This window comes from Somniosus microcephalus, chromosome 21 (genome assembly GCF_052327205.1).
Source record: "Somniosus microcephalus isolate GS21.2 chromosome 21, FLI_Smic_1.0, whole genome shotgun sequence".
NCBI lineage: Eukaryota > Metazoa > Chordata > Chondrichthyes > Squaliformes > Somniosidae > Somniosus > Somniosus microcephalus.
In genome coordinates this window covers 66,684,243-66,704,385 of record NC_141007.1, presented here as the reverse complement: position 1 = coordinate 66,704,385, position 20,143 = coordinate 66,684,243, and the positions used below count along the sequence as shown (strand labels likewise).

Sequence of the window (20,143 nt, the reverse complement as noted above, 5' to 3'; positions counted from 1 at the left end):
CGCGTCCGAAAATGTTGCCAGAAGATACAATTAGTCTATAATCTCAGAATTTCATTTACTTCTCTCAGCTTTATTTAAAAATGTAGAAATAACTCTTGAATCCAGCCAAATTAGCCCAATTCTCTCCCTGTCTCAATCTACTTGATTGAATTTGGAGCAAGTAGCCTGGGGACCGTTAATGGTCGACAAGGGTTACAGTACTTTCAATACCATGCGACTCCAAGACTTTAAGTAATTACATGACACGCAAGAGATGTTCATTTATACACTGCCACCGAGTACAGCAAATATGGGCGCAGTTCAAGCAATCAAACAAAATGGACAGATTCACAAGTCAGCAGGAATAGAGGAACAGGCTTGGTGCCAAGACAGGAGATGACATTGGTCCAAAAATCATCCTAAAATGACAGGGAAAGCTGGATGTGTAGAACAACTTTCACCTGCTTCAAGATCGTTATCTTGTGTTGCTGGATATCAGTGAATTACAAGTTTTTTTTAAATTTTCCAAAATGTTATCAAGGGAGTGGGAAGAAAAACAGAATTATAAGGCAATTGTTCTTACTGGAAAGAATTTCAGGACCATATTTCCACAAAAGAAATGGCTTTGAAAGTTAGGTGTAGCACCGGAGATGAAATGGCTTTGAAAGTTAGGTGTAGCACCGGAGATGAAATGGCTTTGAAAGGTAGATGTAACACCGGAGATTAAATGGCTTTGAAAGGTAGATGTAACATTGGAGATGAAACGGCTTTGAAAGGTAGGTGTAACACCGGAGATGAAATGGTTCTAACAGTTAGTGTAGCACCTGAGATTAAATAGCTTTAAACAGGGCGTCTGGCACTTCAGAAGCAACCATGTTAAAAATAGATAATTTTTTGCAAATAATTTGTTGCAAAATCCAGAGCACAAATTACACCTTAATGTCGGTTTTTACATGACCTGAAAAGCTGGGTGGATGCAACTCATGGCGTGACTGCGTATTTGGCAGATGGCATAAAAGTTGCAGATGTAACCAGTAAACCAGATTTTGACTGTGGCTCTGGAGTACTTAATGTAAAATTTAGCTGAACAGATCAACACAGTCATTGATAGTAATTTAGATTGAAAGGAGATATCTTGGTTTATTTTCTCCACTGTCATTGAATCAAAACGCATTTCTACTTTATCTCCTACTTGCTGCGGCTGAAGGAAGTATAAATTGCTTAAGATAGAACATAATAATTGTAACACTAAAATTAACCTGGGAATCCTTGGCCCAAGACCGCACAAAGTGGAGGAGAAACATCTGGGAAGGCGCCGAACACCGAGTCTCTTCGCAGGGAGCAAGCGGAAGCCAAGCGCAGGCAGCGCAAGGAACGCACGTCAACCCAAGCACCCCACCCACCCGCCCCTTCAACCACCGTCTGCCCCACCTGTGACAGAGACTGTAGGTCCCGCATCGGACTCATCAGTCACCTGCGAACTCATTTTTAATGTGGAAGCAAGTCATCCTCGGGACTGCCCAAGAAGAAGACGACTAAAATTTTTTTTAAAAGACACACATTCTAGACCAGCTATACAGATTGATTAACTTGAACAGAGACGGCAGCAGTTATTGGATAACTTTTCGCAAACAGGATAGTTTATCCCTCTTTTTAAGTCTTAAGCTTGTCTTATGCACTATTAACAGTGACTGAGCCAGACTAAGTTGGGGACAAGACTGAACTGGAAGATTAAATCGTCGAATGTGAATAAATTATTCATCGAATCATTAACGAAGTCTGATAAACAATAGGTAAAGTGAGCTGTTGCAATTAACAAGTGTAAGTGTAAAGCTTTATCGTCAGTACTAGTACAAACGTGAATCTTAATTATCAGTGATGATGTTGGCATGCTGCACTGGAATACTAATGTACTGTGTCATGGAGAGGTCAGATACAAGTGACATACGTGATGGCTCACCGAGGTTCAGCAGCACACAGCACAACAGAAGTGGCCTTCCCCAGGAAGGAAAGCCAACTTCCACTGCTTTTGTGCTCCTCAAAAGTGGTTCATTACAGAATGGCACTGGTAGAGAAGTAGAAGCAGGAAGCCTGCTGGGCCACTCAGTGGGACAATCAATGATGCAAAGTATGGGCAAGGCGCAGGCACCAGCAAAAACCTAGTTCAGGGTGGGCCGGGGGGGAAAATCAGCACATCTTCAAAAATATCATTTATTTTTAAAAAGCCACTTACTTGTGCAATCTGTCGTTTATTCCACCCTGCATTACACGAGTGTAAGAGAAGGGAAACCATCCTCTCCTAGAAACAGAGTGATAGAATTATTGGGTCATATAATCTTACACTGAATAAAAATATCAGGTGTCTCTAATGTCAACAAGAGACAGTCAAGTTGGTTATGCCATATAAGGGTACAGTAGCATCGTGGTTATGTTACTGGGCTAGTGGTCCAGAGGCCTGGACTAATGATCCGGAGACATTAGTTCAAATCCCACCATGGCAGCTGGGGAATTTAAATTCAGTTAATTAAATAAAACTGGAATAAAAAGCTGGTGTCAGTAATGGTGACCATGAAACTATTGGATTGTTGTAAAAACCCATCTGGTTCACTAATGTCCTTTAGGGAAGGAAATCTGCCGTCCTTACCCGGTCTGGCCTATATGTGACTCCAGTCCCACAGCAACTGCCCTCTGAAATGGCCTAGCAAGCCACTTGGTTGTAACAAACCGCTACAAAGAAATAGAACAGCACTGTGGGAGTACCTTCGCCACATGGCTCACCACCACCAGCACCTTCTCGAAGGCAATTAAGGATGAGCAGTAAATTCTGGCCTTGCCAGTGACGCTCGCATCCCGTGAATAAATAAAAAAAATACTACATACAGAAAGTTATTTGCCTGTAACAAAGATGAAAGGACCGGAAGAAAATATTAATGCACAGTAACAAGGTTACTTACAACCGCGTCTTTTCATTTTCTCCATAATGCCAGCCATCCTTGGCCTCAGGAACCAACAATGTGATGACATCGCCTTCGGTGAAGCTCAGCAGCGTGTTGTTGCCTCCTGCCTGATGTGAAAAAATAGCTTGTACTTTGGCCCTTCCATTCTTTTCTAGCCCAGCAGCCATAGAGCTGGATCTGGGTAAAGTCCTGTTCTCAGCTGAATAGTAAGAAAAGGTGATGTCACATAGGGTACAAAACAAGGAAAATGTATCCCTTATTTGCTAAACCTCAATGCACACCGTTTTCCAGTTTCTCCCTGGCATAAGGATACATTTTTTTTTAAACTCTCAATGTATTTATTGCCCATCACTAATATACCTTCTATCCAACTGAGTGGCTTGCTCGGGACTTTAAAGGAGGAGTGTGGGACTGGAGTCATGTGTAGGCCAGACCAGATAGGGAGACAGGTTCCCTTGAAGGGCATTAGTGAAGCAGTTAGATTTTTATGACAATCCCACTGCTTTCAATGGCTGGGGCCATCTGGTGTATGACCAGATTTATTGGATTCAATTTCATATCTTGCTATAGTGGGATTTGAATTCATGACCTCTGGATTGCCAGTGCCATAAACACAGGGGTGTTCTGGGATTACAGCATTTCCCACTCCCCATGCCCAAAACTCATTAAAGGTCAAAAAGCAATGGCCAGGAGCCAGGAGAGCGAACGCGTCAGTAAATATCAAGGCTGAGAAAGGGTCTACCATCTAAGGCAACAACCATCTCTCAAACATTGGAACCCGTGCCAGTGACAACACCCATATATAAAACCAGCCAGCAGCAAACTTACTACTGTACTTGGAGTGTAGTGAAAGAAAACTGTTGCAGTTGCAGAAGGGAAATGTATGCAGATGTCCTTAATCCATATTTAATACTACATTCACTACTGTACTACATCTTCATTTCCAAGTCTCAATTTAAGTGAAACTTTAAAAAAAGCACTACTAATGCGACCACTTTCCAAACAGCAGCACTGGCATTGTGGCATGTACAAACATTACAGCACGGCATCTGTTTTGACCACATCTCCACCCATACCAGCAATGCACAAGATAAACTCCGCACAAGGAACTTTTGCTGAGCGCAAAGAAAACTGCATTAGTAAATGAGTGTATCTGTTGCAATCCCACACCATGAGGTACTGGTCTGCTTGTCACTTCTGGGATAAACATGTATTTGATCTATTTGCTAAACTATTTACCTGATATACATCGAGCGGTCTTTTGGTGAAAAATTGAGATAGCCGTATCAGACAATGTCCAGAATGTCAGCTATTGTAAAACAGTGACTTCAACATGACCACATCACAGTACCGCACAATGGAATGCAGTTATTTATAGAATTGACAGGGCCTATTTAACAGTAGAGAGGGTTTGAAATGTTAATGTTGATATATAACTGGAGTGGGGGGTGGTCTTATGTCAGTAAGTAGGAATGCAACTATCACAAGACTGCCTCAACTATTAAGGTGATAGACATTTGCTCTCCCTGTGTATTAAGGAGGGTAAGGGTTAAGTACATTTCACAACCACTTTGCATTAAGTCCACACCCAGTTAAATGCTGGTTCTGACTAAAGAAACATACAAGTCAGCACAGGACTGTTGTCTATAGTATGTTATACCTCTTGTGTCTGAGTGACACACACACACACATATTACTGCTTGAATATTTGTCCCCATTATTACTAGTCAATGCCTAGATCAATGACCACTCACCTAACAAAGGACTGGCTTTCAATGGCATTGCTTTGCGTGTGGGCAGTGTGTTGGAGTAGACATCATTCTGCTGTCTTGGAAGTTGGGGTGGTGAAGGAGGCTTTGGTTTGACATCAGGCCGGCCAGGGTGCGGATAGTCCACATGATGTGAATTTGATAGGTCACCATTAGGCACTAATGAAATGTCCTGGCCCATCATAAGCTGAAATGGAAAAAAATAATTACTCAGTATCTAACTTAGTGAAAATAAAAATCAGCTTTTCTGAAAGAGAGTGCATCTTCCATATCTTTGTAGTTGCACAAGGTCAAAATTAGCAGTGTTGCATTATTTCAGTGCTGTACAACATTTGTAATCATCAGCCTTGAAGATTTTTCCCTCAATAATAATCCTGTGTAGCGGTACCACCGAGTGTCCCTTACTTACCTACACAATTCCCTTTAACTATGTTTGTATAGAGTTTGCATGTTCGGGCCGTTGCCCCTTTAAGAACGCGACCTAACGCGATGACGCGGGCAAACGCGAGCCGGCCCTACTCGGCCTCCCGCGACGGCCGCCAGCCCAGCTCGGCCTCCCGCTCCCGCGACTTCGGCCGCAACGGCCAGCTGCAGTGCCGGGTAAACGCGATGACGTCACGTCGCAAGTCACGTGACCGTCCCAAGCACGGGCAAATGCCTTTACTGTGACAGCAACATCAAACTGTGTGTAATTAAAAACCTATTTGTTCTCCTATCTCCACTTATTTTACCAGCTTTACAAAATTCATACCAAGCGGCTTTTACCAATTACACAGAAATTACAGCAGGGAAACTGGCCATTCAGCCCAACCAGTACGAGTTGGAGTTTATCCTCCACATGAGAAGTAGTCTAATCCCATGCGTCTGCCCTCTTCCGATAGCCCTTTATTCCCCTTTTCCTTCAACCACCTCGCTAACCAAGTCTTAAATGTTGATAATGGCTTCCATTTCAATCACTAACTCGATTAGTGCATTCCACGCCTCACAACCCTTTTATGAAAAGGTTTCTCCTGCTCTATGTCCTAAAACTCTTACTTTTAATTTTATATCTATGTTTCCTTGTTATAGACCATTCAAACAGTCTGTTTGTACCTAGTCTGTCCCATCTTATAGTTTTAAACACCTTTATCAAATCACCTCGTAATCTCCTCTGTGCTAATAAAAACAGACCCAATTTTTCAAGTCTATCTTTGTATTTGTATTTCCTTATACCAGGCAGCATCCCTAATGAATTTGTGCTGTATGCTCCATATTGCCTCAACATCCTTACTGTAGTGTGGAGCCCAAAACTGTACACAGCACTCCACGGTTTTAAATTGATTCACCACTACACTTGGCATTGTGTTCTTCTTGCTATGAAGGTGAATTTAAAACTAAACTGGCTTGCTATTATTTAATAATTGTTTACATCAGAAGGAGCATATAGAATGATTGAAGGAGAATGAATGGAAATCAATTCTTTATACAAGAATGAGAATAAAGACTAGTTGGTCATATTCAAACAATTTAGAGCCCATAGGTACAACAAAAAGTTAGTGAATGTAAGGAATATCCCAACATTAGTTTCTCTACAAATAGTTTTGCATTGCTTAATGGGCCAGGGATGTTGGTCATTATAATAATGAGTCAACCACAACATGATCAGCAGTTATTCTACAAAATACTCTCATTGCCCATCAGCTAATTGCAAAACAAATGTTGAGTCAGATTTTCATCTGCATTAAAACAGAAATTTTATTCAATAGCTCAAATTTAGTGGCGGTAGAATGGACATGGTTGCTTCCTCTAAGTAACCTTAGATATGCAATATAACTAGACAAAATCAATCTACTTATTAAATCTAAGGACATTTTCAGAATACCAAAGCACTGAGAGCAAAATCAGCTAACATAAATTAGACAAAAATTAATTAAATCTTGAACGAAATCAACAGATACAAGGGGGGAAAAATTCGGTATCGCCCCGTTTGGGGCGCCATTATCAGCTGTGCGCAAAGTTTAGCGTCTGGCGCTAATTATCGCCTCCGACAGCAAACTTGGCTTTTATCGCCCCTGGAGGTGATTGGAGTTCTAAATCAACGCTTCACACCTGTCTTAAGGCGCAAAGGCCGAGGAGCGAGGCGCTACCTCAAAGCGCTGGCGAAGCAAGGAAGGGCCAATCAAAATGAACCTGCAAAGTGCTGCTCAGCACCCAAAACTCCTTCACACAGCGTTGAATCTCTCCAGAAGTCTCTCTCTCTCTCTCTCAGAATGCAAAAATGTCAAAGGCAGGAAGCGGTCGCCTTTAAATAGCACTCCCCCAGTCCCTTTCTGACTGCAAAACGCTCCCCTCAACCCGTCGTTGCTAGCAGCAGGTGGTAAGGCAGGGGGCGCCACTCAATATCCGGTCCGGGGCACTACGCACTCGACTGTCGTCACGATCTGCCGGCACAGGAGATCGTGGCGGTAGTGTTTAGCGTCGCCGCAAAATGTCTAGTTAATTTCGCGAGTGGCGCAAACATCGCCACGCCCGGGCGCTAGTTGCTTTGCGCCCCATTAGCGCCCTCTTAAGGCGCTAACGGGAGGCGCAAACAACTGAATTCCACCCCCGCCCCCCCAGTACTCCTACTGAAATGGGTGCAAAGATTTTCAATTACGGTGTGAATAACTGGTCTGTCTGTTCCCGTCTTACTGGGGAGAGATCAATAGAAATCACTGTTTAGATGGACAGTGAGTGACAACTTCAATTCATGCTCGCATTAGAATTTTAAAAAGAAGTATGCATGAAGTGTACATTTTGCAAATTAATAAATCTGCTGCAAATCCCCTTGCAGAGTGTGTAGCACCATGCAATTACTTCCCAGACAGGGTTTGGGTCACAAATTGCTTGACATCTGTTGTCATTGCTACTCTGATTAGCTGTTGGGAGGCATCATTCATATAGGATGAAGCCAGTTATTTCCCTTCCTGCAGTGATAAAGAAGCACTTGATAACATTGCTGGGCTAGGCCAACTGAAAACCGACAAGACTTACCAAGCAAGGCTAGTGAGTTCAAATAAAAGACAGATCATAACCTGCTGTTCAGATGTGAAGTCTTCTATTATTAGAGCTATTAGGGTACCCTACATCCATAAGGACACAAGGCAGCAATGGTGAAAGGATGAAAGGCTCACCTAGGTACCTATTATTTAAATCCAGGTTCAAAATGAGCACAGACCATAAATCTCATTATTGGAGCTGCATTAAATTTTTATATATAGTTTAAACAGTGAAGCACTCTTGAATTGTATCCAAAGCCTTTTTCATGGGAATCCATAGAATAAGTCTACGTATTGACATTGCTGCAATTCCATGAAAGATTTGAAGAAATGCAACACCAGTTAAATCCATTTGGAAATGATCCAAACCTTTTTTTTAAAAAAGGAATTACCCGTTTAAAAAAAAAATTCATTCACAGGATATGGGAGTTGCTGGCAAGGCCAGCATTTATTGCCCATCGCTAATAGAGCCACTAGCATTTATTTACACAAAAGTTTAGTGGGGAAGCACACTAAAATATCTGCATTTACATTATTTGCAAGTGACTGAAACAATCAATGAACTGATGGATGTCTGTAATACATTGCCCGATCCCAGTCTGCACTGGTTACAGTAATTAACTATATAGGGTTAACTAATTTAATTGCAGTTGTTTAACATTTACTTTTCTCAGAAAATTAAGATAGCTTACAGCCAGTAATGACTGCTCTGTAACTACTTTTAGTAGATAATTACGCATACTTGAATACACCTATTTGTAGCTTATAAAATAATTAACTTTAGATTGATCTTAAACAGAATGCCATTCATTCTAAAAAATCATTTTTATTATACCATAAAAACCGATGGTTATCAACACCTCAAGCAGAATCCAATATTTAAACTGGCATCATTATGCTACTTGAATAACTCCTTTTCATTGTTTGAAATTCATGTGTCTCTGAAGTCAAGGGAGCACATTTCTCAGCTGCACTCGATTAGAATATTTTTTGGCTCCACACACTGCAATATAATGAAAGGCATTACCAGATGGGAACTTTAGCTCAGTGTACTGTTTCAACACCAAAAGAGGTCTGAAAACAAATACAGAAAAAGCTGGAAATACTTAGCAGGTCAGGCAGCATCGGGGGAGAAACAGAAGCCAGTCAGTCAGCATTTCAGGTCCAAAGACCCTTACGCAGAAGGAAGGCTCTTTTTAAATTCCCACAACTTGCAGTTTCTCTTTTTATCATTCCTTATTAGAGATAGTCTGACAGGACAAATCTGGTAGAGCTGACACATCGCATTATCCTCATCAAATAACTAACCCATTCTGTATTGCAAGTATGATCTGAAAGTTGCATAGCTACCAAAGCATTTTAAAATTCCTTTTCTTTCCTACATACCCAGAACCAACCATGTACAAAGGTACACTTTTTTCCCCCATTTGAGAAATCTGAAAGTAGGGTGGCTAAGACAATTCTATAGCTGAGTAATATCAGTGATATGAGCCCACCTACAGGGGACTTTCCTGACCTCAGTATTAAAAATGCCCTCATTTAACAAGCTCCTCCACAGTACACCATTGTCACCAATTTCATCCAAGACTAAACGAATACCTCAGAATAATTCAAATCAGTTGCTGCAGTGGTCAGCCAAACCACTAACTGGGGCATCATCTGCTCCCCAGGAATGGGAAAGGAAATATTGGGTCATGGACGAGAACTTCTACTAACCAGTTCCCAACAGATAACCTGCCAAAAGCCAAGCTGCAGCAGCAGTCGTCTAGCTGCAAGATAATGGGGTAAAGGCTAGTAGCGGCTTATTAAGAAGGGAACTGAAGAGAATAAGGGAATCAATACATAAACAATACACAGAATGTTAGGTACGTAAGTATAACGTTGATTTGCATTTAATGAAGATATGTACTGCAATAGTGTTGAAACTGAAGACTAAATTACACCTTTCTCGTGGTCAGTGACTAAGAAACCAGCGGCATTTTGCTTACCTTGACATTTAGAGATTGGTATTCATTCCCTGTTTAAAATGGCAGTGTGTTTACAACTGTCAGTTGCAATACAAAAATGATCCCCAACAGCATTTCACAATTTTCCTTTTATATAGGTGCAATACCACTTGTCAGGACTTCATAAGCACCGACAATATGGGATTACTAAAGGAGGTTAGTCTGTAATTAGCTTAATTATATGAACGTTTGCATCAACAGCAAAAGTAAATTGTCAGGCCCATAAGAGGTGCTCTTGTTTCTATCTGATCAGAGATCTAGCAAAACCTCTGGGAGTAACTCCAACTGTTTGGAAAAAACCTGCGACCAATTTCAGGGGGAAAAAAATCCTCTTGGGGAAACTGATCCATAAGGAGATCAAACAAGCGCCGGAAGACCCTGTTTCTCATTATGTGCTCGACAAACCTATCCAATTCATAGCCCCTCTCCCTCGCCACCTCACCGATATGCCACCTCGTGAGTGGGAAGAGGCAGAGGAATTCCCTGCAAAATTTATCACCTAGTCAGCAAGATGTTCATATTGAAGCAGATATGATTCATAAAGTCAGTTTCCACCCCCCCCCCCACACCAGTAACAATGCTGCACTAGCACAAGTAGTCGTGTAGTTGAAAACTAGTAAAACCAATTTGGACTATGGCAGGCAGAACAGGGCAGCCCACGAGCTGTGAAGCCAACTGGGCATGATTGCATGATATTATTTCCTGTCACATAGCTCTAAAAACAAAAGTATAATTAGATAAACTGAGCTGCAGAGTAAAAGAGAACTCAAAATGCACCTTTATACTGCTCAATAATTTTATTCATGGATAAAAATAGATTAAAATATTCAGCTTTTTAAAAAAAAATTAAAACAGTTTCAAATACACTAAATAGACGTTGAAGTCTAAATCATTGACAAAAATCATCGATACTTACAGAGCTGTGACCCAATCCACCTCCACCAACAAAAGGTGCAAGTTCTGGTGGTACGGGTAGAGGTTTAGCACCAGGAATGGGGTCCGATATGATCAGCCCTGATTTGGTGGTAGCAACGGGTTCAGAGATGAGGGTTCCTCCATTGCCTGCAGACATCTGCTGCACCAATAACATTGCACGGTCAGGAATCTTGGCTGGATCGCTACAAGACTGTTGCCAGCCAGGAAGCTTTTGTGTTACCATATCCTTGCCCTGTAAAAGAAAAACAATTGAGTGATTACTTCAGATGAATCCAGAGAGTAGAACACTTCAAGGGTCTTAATTTAATCAATTTTAGAGAGGACAAGATGGCGTCTTCCTGTGCTGTAAATTTCTATGATTCTATGACAAAAATCTAAAAAAAGGTGAATACCATGATTAAAAATTGAGCAAAATTGGCTGAGAAAAAAAAAAATGAAATTTAAATCTGATAGAAGGAGCTATTCCATTAAAATACAATGGCCTAGAAATTCGGTGGGCTGCGCCACCAGTTAGCGCCCAAAGAGGGCACTTAGTGGGTTCAGCGCCACTGGCCACGCCTCCCGCGAAATTTAAAGGGGCACTAATGGCGGCGTTAGCCTGTAGCGCTGCGACATCATCGGTGTGCGCAGCGCCCCGATACTTGGTAGCGCCCCCCGCTGTAACGCCGGTCGCAATTCGCGACTGGTTCAGGGGGGCCTACCTGCGGCGGTAGAGGCGCAAATTAAAGGAGAGGTGCGGGGCGGCTATCTTTGTTGTTGGCCGCCTGCCAGCACCTCTCTGCGCTCCCGTCCCCGGCTTACTAACCCCAACCCCCCGCCCCCCCACACGTTGTGCCGGCTGTGTCCCAAGAGCCTGGCACTTCTCCTCGGTGCCGGGCTCTTTTGCCGGCACTCGCGATCTCTGATCGTGCTGCAGCAGGCCCCTCCCCTTTAAGAAGGGGAGGAAGGCCTGCAGTACCACAGTGCGCCGTGCCGCAGTGTGTGGCGCTGCGGCACGTTGCGCTGAGATTTTCAGTTGCAGCGCCCCAAGACAGATGCGGGACGCCTCGAATAGCGCTGCGCTTCCGTTTGGGGCGCTCAAACTGAATATCGGGCTGGCGCTCGCAGCTCTTTCCGGGGCGGTACTTCCGGTGCCCAGGTGAGACTGGCACCCCAAATGGGGCGCCACCGAATTTCTAGGCCAATGTTTCTGCAAAATTTGATTGCCTTAATTCCCCACAGCCTCTCTATGTATAGTCACGGCTACTGACTCTGTACAGTGCTTCGCAGCCACAGTCAGCTGAATGATCTCCAATGGCCGGAGTACTTAGAGACTTGCAACTTTGAAGATGCTAGCCCTTTTTATACAAAGTGCACAAAGCAGATGTGCTGTAAACTTACCTAATTGCTACGGTAATTTCAGTCAACATGCCAAATCTATTCATACAAATAAATAAAACACAGTTCCACTAATAGTATGTTGAACAAAATTGTTCTTTACTATATATTTGTGTTGCTGAATATCCTTTGCATTCTTTAATGCAACTTTAATGCAGTTAAGAGTCAACCACATTGCTTTGGGTCTGGAGTCACATATAGGCTAGACCAAGTAAGGGCGGCAGATTTCCTTCCCTAAAGAACATTAGTGAACCAGATGGGTTTTTACAACAATCCGGTAGTTACATGGTCACCATTACTGATACTAACTTTTTTATTTAATTAACTGAATTTAAACTCCCCCGCTGCCATGGTGGGATTTGAACTCGAGATCATTAGTCCAGGCCTCTGTATTACTAGTCCAATAACATAACCACTATGCTACCGTTCCCTGTAGTTGGCCACTGCACCCTGGGTTGTGAAAAACAGCCAGGGCCCTTGGTCCAAATCAATCATTGTCCAATAAACTCACGCAGATAGCGCATGTGTATGCGATCAGGTGAGGACTGAATCAGATTTGGCTGCGATACCCTTCAGGCTCAAGTATCTTGCTGACACTCACTGTCAAGGTGCCTACATAAACATTTGCCACTTGAGTGAAATAGTGGAGGACCACTGGCTCCTACAGAACTGTACGCCTTCAGGAGAAGCAAGGACAATGAGGAAATTGGCAAGGAAAAAGCAAGGTAACTAAATTACAATTTACTATACTTTCAGTAACATAGGAAAGGAAGCTAATGAAAAGAAATAGAGTCACATTTTTCTTCAGGATATCCAATACAAAAATCTACTGTGGTGTTATTCACCTGATATGGGTGTGTACGACTGCAACTAAAACAGCTCACAATTATTTATGAGGCACCAACCTTTTAATATCAAGGTAACTTTAAACATTATAACTGGAACATTGTGTGGTTCTGAGCAATACAGATCAGGAAGAACCCAAATTTGAACCTTGGTCTCTGCTCAGCTAGCTGATCTCATCCAGGATGACAGTAGGACATTACAATTGTCCTCGGCCTTCCCAAGCTCAAAAGAGGAAACATAAATAACCCAGGGTTCTTGCTCCCAATTGCGGGAAAGATCTGAATGGGTAGGCATCGGTTGAGGACAGAATCGCGCTCAGCTGTGATGCCCCCCTGCTGACACTCATTAGAGTTTATATGAAGAATGGTCAATTGAGTGAGCCAATAATTGAGTGGCATCTGTGGGACAAATTACCACCTTTAGTTGAGGAGGAGAGAAACATGAAACAAATATATATAAACACTTACCTGTTTCTTTATTCCCCTCTGAACATTTTTGAAAAGCTGCAATGTTGTGGTTTAGATTTACTTAATTTGAAAGGATTAGCAAATTACTTACCCTGCTGTGGTACACCATGTTATTCTTGGCAACTGCACACTGCCTTTCTACCAGAAAGCAGTACCGCCTACGTTCCTCACTCAATGCAGTTTTGAAACCGGTTCCAACGTAGGTCTCCAGATCAGACTGCTTTTTGCTTATTGTCTCCACATACTGCAGAAATTAGGGGAGAGAAGAGAGAAAAAATAAAATTAAAACATTTAGGAAATGATGAACAAACTGTAGATTCCCAATCTGAAATATAAACTAAAATTTGTGATTACTCAGTATAAAGTCAGATCCACATTTTTGACCTGAGCTCACATTCAAACCATATGATCTTATGTAAAGTGGTAATATACTAATGGTGAATTAATGATAGTGGTTTAATAAGATCACTTGCATGGGTATATTTACCCAGTGTGGCCTCACAATATACAAGGTACTTTATAGTCAACAGGCTAAATGGCAACTGTAGCCATTGCTAGGAATGGTTTTCATACATGTAATTTCCCGAGAGGGGTTTTTATGACAGTTCAACAGTTCTCGCGGCAATTTTTTTCTGATGCTGGGTCACTAATTATTAGATTTATTGAATTCAATTCACAGCTTACAACAGTGGGATTTAAATTCACAACTTCTGGATTGTTAGCCTAGTGTGCATATTTCTATACAGAATTACAATACTGCCTAAAATGTTTGGTTGAAGATTAATAAACCCAGTAAAAAGGATGAACCAACCCTTTAGCATTACGCCTCTCTTCCTGAAAAATGTACTAAATTATAGCACAAATTACCAGTCATTCTCCTGCCACTGTTAATTGCACACCACTAGTCAAACTTTTGTCACAGATTGTATACTGTCAAAATAAGGCAATGCACCTATACCAAGATGTAGTGTATTACAAAATATTTGCTAAAACATAAACATTAAAAAAAGTAATGAGAAAATGGAATTTGTGACCAGCCTGCACTACAGTAGCAAAAAGTTACATTTTTAATAAATCAAAATTATTAAAACAAATAATCGCTGTAATGCTTCACATGAAGTACCACAGGATTGGCATGCTGGAACTGGCTATTTGTTCTGCTCGTTCATGGACACGTTCTCATTAATGTGGGAGTTGTGAATACATAACCTAATTGAGAAACAGGAGTGGCAAGAGACATTGTGGTGAAAGTAATATAATATCTTTAATAAAGGTAAAAAGTTAAGTAAACTTTAATAAAACATTCCTAACCCTCCCTCCAACACAAGCTGATTAAGCACTGGCACTTCAAAAATGCTGTTCAACGGAATTAATGTTCCAATGATGTGAGGAGATAATTGCAAAGAAATCAGGGAGGTGCTCCCTGGGCGGGCCTCAAATGCCTGCTACTTCTGGACCCACAAAAATAAGAACTGAAAATATGCTGTGCCTTTTACAGAGGCCTCCAGCAGACTTTTAAAGGATAGCTGGTTAGGCCGCTCCACGCCTGGTACAACTAGATGGAGCATGCGTGGCGCAAGCTCCGTCTGTACGTACCCGAATTTCCCATTCAGGGTCCAATAATTGGCGTAGAAGGCCTGATTTGTATTAAGGAGCCTAATGCACATTTCAGGCAGGCGCGCCAGATAACTAAAAGTCGCCCAAGCCAATATGGTGCCTGCCGCAATTCTGGCATGACAGATCATGCCGTGAAATTCGGAGGATTATCACCGAATTTACACTGGAAAAACGGGTGACTGTGATTTGAATTTCTCCTCCAACTTATTTACTGCTAGTTGTGGTTTGATGGTTATAACATTCAATAGGCGTGAAAATTGAAGTTTTTGAAATAGAGAACACCAATAACTGGCTTGATCTTGTATGCTAACTTTTGACACTCTCATAAGATTTATCAAACTAATCTGATTAAATTCTTGCAATTGATGAATACGATCCTCTAAATTAACAAAGTTGACCTCAGCTGAACTGCACAACTCCATTAGGTTCTTCATCAGTTACTTGACTTAAGATCCTCAAGTAAAATGTTCACTAAAATTACTGTCTATATTAATGTTTTACTCTATGCTTTCAATCATGGTTCTTCAAATATTGAGAACAAGCTTCTTGTAATAGTTTAACGGGTAATGAAATGCAATTGTCAAATCCAATTAAAAGTACCGAATTTTATTTTACAGACTTTATATTCAAATTATAAAAATAAAAGTACATTGAATGAGGATGTATGAAGCTAGGCATAATTTGTCTATTTATTAACCAAAAAGTATAAAGGATAAAATTACTTTAATATGCATAGTATTAGATATAATATATATTATTAGTTTTGATGAAAGGTCATTGACCTGAAACGTTAACTCAGTTTCTCTTTCTCCACAGATGTTACCTGACCTGCTGAGTATTTCCAGCATTTTCTGTTTTTATTTATAATATATTAGATGCTTAGTTGTTTATTAAAACAGCTACTCCAAGGATCTATCAATTTCTGTTGGAATAAGTTGCACAAAGGCTGGGCACCAACAGTTGGCTGGCTTGTGGCCAAATATGAATCTTAAGAGTTTTGAATAAAAATGAATTGAACCTCACACAAAAAAAAGCTTTTCTCTGGCGCAATGCCAACTAACTTTGCATAAAAGCAACAATTAAAGCTTTCAGAAGGTCAAGGAAGGAAAAGAGAGCTGAATCTAAAACTAGTCCCTTACTGCAGGAAAAAAAAATTCTCTTTCTTTGCTGGCTTCAAAGTGAAATAAAATTGAAAAGTCTAAATCCAGTTTACTAGAAAATGTGTACAGTCTATAAAACTACCGAAATATAGCAGAAAGTAACAGGAAAAATAAATCTCACTTAGTATCCACTAGGATGGATGATATGAGAAATAAAACATTAACACCAGTATAGCAGGTACTGACTGAGTAAAGAGAAAGTTAGTGTGCATCTAACCATGCTCTACACAACATGGGACTGTTCAATACCAATACTGACATGTCAAAAGTATAACTGTTCCATTCTCCAATACAGACCACTAACTTTAGCGACCACATGACTACAAGAGGGGGAAAAAGGCTGAAGATATAGGCGCATAATTTGCAGTCAGCGGCGATGCAACGGCAATCGTCGCGGACCTCGAAGAAAACTGCCCAGAAATCTTGCGATTTAGGTTTCTTGACGTGTAATTGATTGCAGCACTGTCAATAGGGGATTCCTAGCACGATTCAGCAGTGACATCATCAAGCTGTTAAAGCAGCCAATCACATTAAAGAATTCTAAGAGAGCAAACCAGGAAATGAAAAGCACTGATTATCTGCACTTGTTAAAAATGTTAGAGAGAGTGAAATAAAGATTGGGACATACACATGGGGTTAAGGTAGAAGCTTAAAAAAATGTTTTAAAATCATAATTGAGAAATTTGACATTCCACAAATATAAAAATTAGTTATCCAGGGTCAAAACTGTTGTTCAGCAGTCAATATGCTGCTAAAACCCCAGTTACACCTATTCCTACAAGGCTTAACATTTAATGGGGGTGTTTAACAACGATATTAGCGCGGAAAAGCTAACATTTCCGTCAGTTCCGCTGATTGCCAGACTATGGGCGGCAGGGGGGTCCACAATGCAGCGTGTGTCGAAGCAGCGATTTCCGTGTTTAGATGTGCATGCACTAAATCCTTAAGTTATGGTCAGTTTTGGAGGGGTAATGACGGCGAACACTGACAGTTCGCCGTCATTGACCACCGCAAAATCCGGGCCATTATTTCCTTTATTAAGGTTTTAAAGTATGACCACAGAGTAAATAGAAATGTGATGAAAGTTAGTGCTGTATTAAAATAGAGTAGTGAAGAAAAAGCCAACACTACTCTATTCTTGGTTAAGATTAATATTTACCAAAGGAGGATTGGCAAGACAAAATAATTCCTTTGAAATTTCATTGATGGATGAAAGTAAACTCAATATTTTAATCAAAGTACGTCACCACAATAGTACATCCCTCGGTCATGTACTGTGGGGGGAAGGATTATGACTTAGAAATATGTAGCTAAGTCGAGGCCTCCAAGAGATTAAGTTTATTTGGGATTTGGCAATGAACAAAAGCAAGCTGTGGATTTAGATTTAAAACCAAAGTGTTTTCCTGATGTTAATTAAAGTGCTTTTGCTTTCAGCGATCAAAGACTAATCTTGCTATGATCAAAGACGTACCTCAAATTCTTACTCATGTTTCAAAAAAAAAGTAGTTGAGCAAGTCATCAGCTTTGAACCCAATCAAGGTACACTTGGAAATCAGGAGCTGAAACAGTTAAATAGTGGAAGGGACGGATAAAGCCGCACCCTGCACACACAATGCTCCAGGATGGATTCACAAGAAAGCTAGGCATAACCAGAGAGAGAAGCTGTTAACAGAAACAGGTTATGCAAACAAGTATTGAATGAAGATATCTGCAATCATCAGCATCGTGTAATACCCTGACTAAAACGTGCCAAAACAAGCAGAACTCTCATCATACATGCTCATTTGCACTCATAACAACCCTATACATTTGCTCTGAAGGGCATTGCATTTTTACCTTCACAGAAAATGTAAGTGGTATTTTATCTTGAAATTTATGTGTTGATCTTAAATTATTGCGTGGAAATGTCATTTTCCATGACTCACTACTGTATTCCAATACAAATGTGCTGATGATGGGCTGTTGCCATAGCTACAGGAAATAGGTCATACCAGAAATTCTTTTCATAGTTGGGAACAACATTACTTGAGGGTGAAGCCTATGGATACTAGGAACAGTTAAACCAAACCCACAGTAACTCCAGGCTGACAATGGTTATATTATCAGTTGCTCAACATGCCGCAATGTTATTTAAAAAATTATAATATGTTCCTTAGGACACTAGGACTGTATCAAACATGCTGCACTCATTTTGTGACTCACTGTCCATCAGAGACAGTTACTGCATACTTAATGTCTACACAAAATCTAACATGTCATATTCAAACCCTGCTCTCACTTCATATAAGCAATTATCACCTGTGCTGGTGTAATGCTGCCCCCTCTGCTCAGGAGAATATTCTTTATACTTTAATATTGTATTTTAATTGTAATTTTTAGGCCCTTATCTAAATGTTTATGCGTCATTGGACGCCTGGTACGTAAGGCATTTTGGTTGCAACAGAGGCAGGCAAGGTGGTGGCCAATTCCCTCCTCCTGTACAGTCTAATCCCATCATCTCAGTAACCCCGGGGAGTAGAAGGAGAAAGAGAGAAGCATTTTTTTTTTTTTTTTTTTAAACTTGTGTAGTCGGCAAGAGCTGCTTTAATGAATTTTCTGCAAAACTAAATATGATCTTTCACTGTACTTCTTCAGGTTTTAATTACAGGTTCAGTTAGATGCTATTGGAAAAATCTTAAACGCAGTGTGAAACAATAAAAGCAATCAGTATCATTCCCATTTAGCGTCTGGAGAATTCCCCTGAAAACTGAATGACAAATGATTTTTAAAAACACGTTGATTTTTTACAGCACTAAGTTCAATCTAAGTTGGTTGCAAAGCTTTATATCCTCAATCGAACCCCTAAAATATAGAGAATGAGATTACTGCTTCCAGTCTAGAGTTTACACTTAAGAGCACCAATTCCTTAGGTCAGTAAGTGTTGGATGTTTTAAGAAAAATAATGCAGTTTTAAATCATCAGTGTGAATTCCGCACTGATCACACATCAGAAAAGGTGCAGCTAATAATTATCAAATTAACCATATGCAAATCTGTGCTGAGCTGGAGCAGCAGTCGGGGCACAATGCCTCTAGACTAGGAAGGGAAATTAAAATAAACCATCAGCATGTGCGTGCGTGGACAGAATCAGGCTTGGCTGTACCGCCCAACACAAACTGAAAACCTGTCGACGCTCGCCGTCAAGTCTCGCACATAAAGAATGACTACTTAGATATGGCAAGGCTCTGACCACTCATGGAACTGTACATCAGCAAGACTCAGCATCTTCAGAGGAGAAAGAATGGAAATTGGAGAGGAGGGAGGGGGGAGGGATTTGTTCCAATAAAAAAGAAATATGAAAGGGAGGTGTGTAGGAATAGGTGTATTCCTAACCAAATCACTGAGGTCGACTCAGGAGAAACAATCCAATAAGTTTTTAATGAAGGATTTGACGAAGTACAGAAAACAACATAGACCGATGCAGGAGAGTCTTGGAACAGGTCTTACCCCAGTGGGGACGCCACGAGGACTGACTAGGCAGTCCGGAGGTTTGTGCGATGACGTCATCGCGTTTGCGTCGTGATGTCATCGCGTTGCTCGCGTTTCCCGCGCTTGGGGCGTCACGTGACTTGCGTCATGACGTCATCGCGTTTGCCCGCGCTTAGGGCGGTCATGTGATGACGTCAGCGCATTTACCCGACACGGCAGCTGGCCGTTGCGGCCAAAATCGGGAACGGGAGGCCGAACCGGGCCGGCGGCCGTCGCGGGAGTGGAAGGCCGAACCGGGCCGGCGGCCGTCGCGGGAGTGGAAGGCCGAGCTGGGCCGGCTTGCGTCCTTAAAGGGGCAACGCCCCATACAGGTAAACATAGGTAAGTTAAAAGGGAATTATGTACAGGTAAGTAAGGGACACCCAGTGGTACCGCTACAGGTGCAATATTATGCAGTGATAAAGTTATTGCAGAAGTACAAATTAATGCTTGTTCAGATTGTGCATATGCAATTACAGCAGAGATCTGTACAGGACAACAGCACA

The 20,143-nt window shown here is 41.3% G+C and overlaps 1 protein-coding gene across 8 annotated transcripts in view; it reads right to left on the bottom strand.

Annotated features, from left to right (window-relative positions):
• LOC147102900 (BAR/IMD domain-containing adapter protein 2-like) overlaps nucleotides 1-20,143 on the bottom strand; it is a 101,503-nt gene that overhangs the window by 9,111 nt on the left and 72,249 nt on the right. For all 8 annotated transcript variants that reach the window (XM_085963812.1, XM_085963811.1, XM_085963815.1 and 5 more), the window contains 5 exons: nucleotides 13,446-13,598; nucleotides 10,645-10,896; nucleotides 4,691-4,892; nucleotides 2,934-3,135; nucleotides 2,213-2,278 (listed from right to left, as the gene is read on the bottom strand). In XM_085963812.1, the coding sequence (XP_085819938.1) occupies nucleotides 2,213-2,278; nucleotides 2,934-3,135; nucleotides 4,691-4,892; nucleotides 10,645-10,896; nucleotides 13,446-13,598 (875 nt within the window). The remainder of the gene's footprint in view (nucleotides 1-2,212; nucleotides 2,279-2,933; nucleotides 3,136-4,690; nucleotides 4,893-10,644; nucleotides 10,897-13,445; nucleotides 13,599-20,143) is intronic.